The sequence below is a fragment of the Branchiostoma lanceolatum genome, chromosome 2 (assembly GCF_035083965.1).
Source record: "Branchiostoma lanceolatum isolate klBraLanc5 chromosome 2, klBraLanc5.hap2, whole genome shotgun sequence".
In the NCBI taxonomy this organism is placed as follows: Eukaryota; Metazoa; Chordata; class Leptocardii; order Amphioxiformes; family Branchiostomatidae; genus Branchiostoma; species Branchiostoma lanceolatum.
In genome coordinates, this window is record NC_089723.1 from 1,567,735 (window position 1) to 1,574,197 (window position 6,463).

Below are 6,463 nucleotides of genomic sequence, written 5' to 3' on the forward strand. Positions count from 1 at the left end.
GTATCGGGTCTAAGCCTGGTAGACTGGATAGTGTGGTTATGGGCTCTCCAGGGATGAGACTCTGTATTAGGCCGCACCAGTTTAATTTCTTGGTTAACAGATTTTTATTTTCCAAAAAAAAAGATTTTAGAAAAAAAAAATCATGAAAACAGAAGGCTGGCCCAGCCTTCTGTTATCATGATTTTTTTTTTCCCAAATTTTTTTTTTTTTCAACATAAAAATCCGTTAACCATGGAATTAAATTGGTGTGGCCTTAGATACAATAAAAAAGGCCTAGAGTTAGACATGCTGGGGTAGGACTGACATGTAGTTGTTTGACTCAGCGTACATGTAACCAGGTGATGCTGTGTGGCCGAGAAGCTGTTGTGGTACGCCGTAGGGCAGTTGTACTGGCTGAGATACAGATGTAGAAGCTGGGTGTCAATAACTAGATTTTCTCTCTGTCGGTTTCAGGGACGGCCCCCAGCTATTCCACCTCTGCCGTTAGTAAGTAGAGTAGAACTGTCTCCAGCTTTACATTTTTTCTGTCCCACTCCTTGTTTGGGAGCCGAATTTTAAATTTTCATTGTTGAATTTGTCATTTTAAGCTCAAAAGATAAATTTTCATCAGTTTTATCTCATGAAATTTGATATTTTTGGGACGGAAAGGGTTGAATTTTTTCCATCCTAAGGAGCAAATTTCTGTCCTGGGACGGAAGGACGAGTCCTGGAGACAGCCCTGGAGTAGAGAGAGCAAAGTTGTAGTTTCATGCGGTGGTTTTCGCTCAGTAGAAGAGAAAATGAAGCATTTCAGAGTCACAAAAACTGCTTGCATCACAATTTTATTCCATCATTATTCAAACATACTTTACGTGACCACATTCTAATGCGTCAAACATGTCTAAAGAAAGAAAGAATCAAAGTTTGATCTCAAACCAGTTAAGCTTCAATGAACTTAAGGAACAGATTAGCTAATCTTTCTCTGATCTTAATACAGAAGATGTATTGTATTTACAAGATCATTGTACTGAGGAAATTTCTCTAGCTCTTTTCCACAAGTACAATGAACAGTGGACCACGGCTTAACATCCCGTGCTGAAGACAATGTACAGCCCTTTTCAGTAGTGTGCATGTCAGAAGAGCGACATGGCCAGAATTATAACTCACGACTTCTTGGTCCAGAGGCAGGATGACACACCACTAGACTACGCACGCTACTTACAAATTACGATGTATTGTCTTTCTATGATGCAAGCAGTTTTTGTGGGTGTGAAAGGGTTTATTGTAGGGTTGGATTTGTAGATTTTGCAGGGTGAAGAGGAGTGGGCATTTCTTAGTAACATGTTCTCTCTCAGTTTCAGAACCTCCCGAGCATCTCTACTCCGTCGCTAGTAAGTACAGCTCACTAGAAGTGGTGATGTGTCGCTGTGAAACATGATAATCAAGGCGGCTGATGCTTTTATAAGTTTTAATTACCCTAAGGCCACACCAATTTAATTTGTTGGTTCTCAGATTTTTTTTAAATATGCTCAAGACTTAGTAGAAAAACATGTCGAAAAGAAAGCCAGAGGACCAGGTTTACACCTTGGGTGCACTCAGTTTTATGGATTAAATACAGTCCCATTCAAGTTCTCCTTCCTGCCATCTGCTTTTATGTTGTCTGCTTGCTCTATTATCATTTTAAAAAGTCCAAGAACCAAGGAATTCAATTGGTGTGGCCTAAAATAACAGAGAGTTGCTTTACAAACTGCAGGATTTGTTTGAAAGTAACTCGGCAGGACGACTGCAGCTTTGAACAACAACAAAACAACATGCCTCTCTCCATATTAACACTTGTGAAGTTTTGATATTACCCCTGAAATTAAAATGGACTAACCCAGAGTTTTTGCGTGATGTGTTCACTATAACCCACTGTTGTTCTGTTGCCTAACATGTACATGTAGTTCTGGTGTTTGTAATTTATTGCAGGTAGGAATGCTGAGATCTAATATCCCGCCAATGTTGTTTGCCCGAGATGATGTCGCTTCAGCTACCCTTCCAGTTTAATCCTTCAACCCTTCAACTGCCGGATATATACGTGAAACAGAAACATCCCTATATGCCGCACCCGTTTTTTTTCTGGATAGCGTATTTCCTGGAAGAAACAACACTGTACACCTGTAGTGCACAAAGTATTTACTCGGCTGAAACTCTGGCAGCTTAAGGGTTGAAATCAAAGCGACTTATAAAGCCAAGGGCTAAATTGTACAATGTACCTCTTTTTTTTTTATTGTAAAAAAGTTACTTGTACACAGTTTTACCTCTAAGATTCCTGTGTTTCTTCTTTTTCCCCTTTCTAGGGCACCATAAGTGCACCGAAGCTTCTACGTTTCCTGTCTAACGATGTGTCTGATTGAATGTGTTTTTCCAGGGAACAGCGACGACAGTTGCGTCGACAGGTTCAACAACTGCAACCTGGTGGTGCAGGCGAGAATGTGTCACTACGGTTACTACAAAAAGGTGTGCTGTGCCTCCTGTTTCCACAGCAAAGGCAAAGGCTACAGCTAGTCAACGATTCAGGCTGCGGATGAACAGAATAGGCTACGGTCCAGGGAAAAAAAAAAACACATTCAGTCTGAACTGGTTCAAACCAGTCTGATCCAGTTCACACCAGCCTGAACCAGTTCAAACCAGTCTGAACCAGTTCAAACCAGTCTAGGAAATGTATATGCTGCCAGTCTAAACTGGTCTAGGAAAACAGCTGGTCTGATCTGGTTAAAACCAGTCCAGGAAAACTGCTTATATCCAGTCTGAACCGGTCAAAACCGGATTTCTACAAGGAACCTCCACTGTCATCTGATAAATAACCGATTTTATTGTGAATTACAGCTTTTAGAAATGGACGTTGATGGTTCTAAACCATATTTGTCTCATCGGGTCTGCATCAAACCATATTATTCATACATTAAATGGCCATAAAATAGCACTTTGGGTCGTAGAATTTCTTATCAATGGAAAACTTTTAGATCAATGTGGAAATCGATCGCTGCTAGAAAGGTCATAATTACACAACCCAGATACTTGGCAATGTAGATTGATCACTGTGAAGGATCCGGACTTTTTTTACACCAACTCCATGAATTTGAATTAGGAAATTTCTGTCAATACAAAAAGCCAACATAGTCAGTTCACTGGTCCTCTGTTAAACAAGCCTAGGTAAATTTCTTACAAAGTATCTTGTGTAAAAAGTTGTCAGAAATAGAGCATATAGTCCTGCAGTTTTGTGGATGACAAAGCATTAAAAAAATTCTGCTCCCTATAAGCTGGTTCACAATGTAAACTGCACATGCGCAGCAAGATGCATTGTAGGTAATATGTCAAAGTTGAAGGTCATGCATTGCCTAGACAAGAACGGTTAACAAGTTGGAAACCTTCACCTTTGACATGTTGCCCACAATGCATCTCACTGCTCATGCACAGTTAAACCTGTGAACCAGCTTATAGGAGCCCACCCATCCCAATAGTGAATCTCCCCTTTTTCTGCTGTATATTTTACCCAGTGTTTGTATCGGTCCCCCGAAAGTACGAAATGGAATGTTTGCTTGTTTTCCCTGCTATTTTCAGCAGTTCATTTGCAGATCGTTGGTAAACACAAAGGAAGAGCGGTGGATCTCTTTGCACACGGCGCTCCCATTTTCAGGGAAGAATCTAGCCACACAAACGCGGCAAAAACGTTGTATTTACCATTATCAAACAGATTCAAGAAACAAAACATGTTATATTATGTATTTGCTTCCTGTTCCCGTCTACTGTAAATGTTACAACGTTCCTTATATTTCGCTATCTACTGGTATTTCATTTCATAATGTTACATATGTTTTAGTTCGTTCCATTTCGTTCCATTTCGTTCCATTTCGCACTTTCGGGGGACCCATTTGTATGATAGTAGAAATTGCTCATGTCATGGGCAGAGTTCTTCCAACTCTAGGAAAAAACGTAGCGTAAGACGCGGTGATGTGTTGCTCGGTTTTCCTGTCAGCCAAATTAACGACGTTTGATTGGTTCTTTGTTATCCAATCAGAACCCTGCATTCCTATATGAAGAGCAAGCTGCTTTTGTAAGCGTAAGAGTACGAGGTATATACATGTACGTATATAGAACAATATATTCTGGTATAGAGAGCATGTAAATATTGTGATATGGACGGCATATTACCAAAGGGGAATAGGGGAATATTAATGTTAGGTCTAGCTTTGGACAAGGTGTATCTTAGAGATTTTGTATGAACAGAGTTTCAAAAGAGAGGGAGAAGTCTTTATTATGCTACGTGTGTCAATCTACTTGATGTGTTTCTTAAGGAGGTTATTTAACCCCCTCGGTTTCTTGGTGTTTTTGTCATGTACATGTACATTGTCTTGGACACGCTGGATGTTGCATGGAAAAATAGGAAAATGTCTGCTGGTGAATCATACAGTAGCCTTCTGCAAAGTTCAGATATGTTGTAGCATAGATTAAACATGTTGCAGCAGGAAAAGAACATGTAGCCATGCATGTGGCAACTCTGTTAGAACATGTAACATGTGGCGACTGTGTTAGAACATGTAACATGTGGCGACTGTGTTAGAACATGTAGCCATGTGGCAACTGTGTTAGAACATGTAACATGTGGCGACTGTGTTAGAACATGTACATTGTAGCCATGTTGCGACTCTGTTTCTGTTGATTGTGTGTATCACTGGTGGGCAACAAATTTTGCTGTCAAAATAGAACAAAATAAAGGATATTGAATACACTTATGCTCAAACAGAGTAAGCATAAGATGTTGCATTCAGCTTGGTAAAAGCTACATGGCCTTATTTGGTGTTAATTTGAATAATAAATGATGAATGCTAACTCACTATTGGTCAAGACAGCCTGGCTATAAATATGGGATGTACTAAAATGTGTTTAGCTCTGAATTTTAGATGCAAGTCATAACAAGCACTGGCTCCCTTGAATCCCATGCACACTGAATAATTTGGCAAGAGGATTGGTTTGAATCTAAAGAGTACTGAAAAAAGCTGTATTTTAAAGGGAACGTGTCAGTGTGAATGTCATGTGTTTGACATATGTTGGCAGTCTTTGAGAAGACTGAATTCCAATCCTCTATAGATACTCTTCAACAGTAACACTTTGTCCTCTATTCATTCTTGCCAGTGTGTCTTGTCCAGTACCAAAACTATTTCACGACTTCTTTTTTTGTTGTTTTAAAACATACAGATGTTTGAAAAATTTGTAATCAGAACTTCAATAAAAGATCATATCCCGAACGGTAATCAGCACCACCTCAGAGGCGTTGCCAAAAATGATGACGTCACGTGCCTGTGTCCAAGACATCTGTACTGTTGCTAGGAGACCGTATTCTGTGTTGCGGTGCTGGCTGTTATAAGTGTGACGTAGCGTCCGAAGTTGTACCTTTCGTTCTTGTGTTTTAGGTTGATGTAATCAGCAAAAGAAAAAGGAAGTAGATTATTTCCATAAAGCTGCATAGGCGAATATTGGAACAATAAAGACTTCAGTACTTTTAAAACCCTCTGTTCATTATTATTGATATTTATCATTGCTTGCTAGGAGGTAGTGTTCACTGATCTCTAAGCGATGTTTGATGATGTTTATATTAGGCCATGTTGATTTAGTTATATGGATGGCATCCGCGTGCGCATCAAAAAAAGTCTTTGGCCATCGTGCAAAGCATCTTCAAAATGAGCAAATACATGCCGTAAATTGCATGCAAAAATATTTTGGAAACTGATAGCAATGTCGTAGAATGCCAAAGTTAATTCCAAAGTCAAAGAAGATGTGAAAGAAAAAAATGAATAATCTATCATTCGGTATACCATACTATCTGTGTTTAGTCATCTTTTCAACCTTCGCGCCAACGTAGACTTCATAATGAAGGCAGCCTTATTTGTTTTTTGCCAAATCTTTATTAGCACGCTCGCATCAGTTTTGGGGTTCCCAGATGATGCCATCCATATAATGAAATTAAAATGGCCTAACAACAGGCTAGGCGATGAATTCAACACATTCAAAATTAATTCATTACACATTGAGAATGCGTTCATTACATGTACTTTATTTTTCAAATGGGAAAATAACCAGCGGGCGGTTAAATATTGCAACATATCCATACAGGCTGTAGATAGCAAAAAATTCTATGTACAACATTTTTGATAGAGTAGCCTTGATACATTTAGTTCATGCGTCCGTTGATACTTATATAATTAATACGGCTCAAATTCCCGTTTCTGTCCCCTTTGGCACGTGTATGAAATACGACACCATGCGGCTCAACTGTGTACTGCATGACGTTTAAGGTTTCACTACCCTTCTGCAACTCAAGTTCTATGTCGCGTCACGTTTGGTGCTTTGTCACGTTTGATGCCTAGGCACGGTTTGTGACAGTGCCCGTGTGTCACAAACCGTGCCTGGGACAAAAGCACGGTTTGTGACACTCGGACACCGT

The 6,463-nt window shown here is 39.6% G+C and overlaps 1 protein-coding gene across 4 annotated transcripts in view; it reads left to right on the forward strand.

Annotated features, from left to right (window-relative positions):
* Positions 1 to 5,527, forward strand: part of LOC136427157 (thrombospondin type-1 domain-containing protein 4-like) — a 146,512-nt gene extending 140,985 nt beyond the window's left edge. For 3 of the 4 annotated variants that reach the window (XM_066415917.1, XM_066415919.1, XM_066415920.1), the window contains 2 exons: positions 1,335 to 1,370; positions 2,390 to 5,527. In XM_066415917.1, the coding sequence (XP_066272014.1) occupies positions 1,335 to 1,370; positions 2,390 to 2,526 (173 nt within the window). In that variant the 3' untranslated portion in view covers positions 2,527 to 5,527. The remainder of the gene's footprint in view (positions 1 to 1,334; positions 1,371 to 2,389) is intronic. The other variant, XM_066415918.1, reaches the window with a different exon arrangement.
* Positions 5,528 to 6,463: the final 936 nt, after the last annotated feature.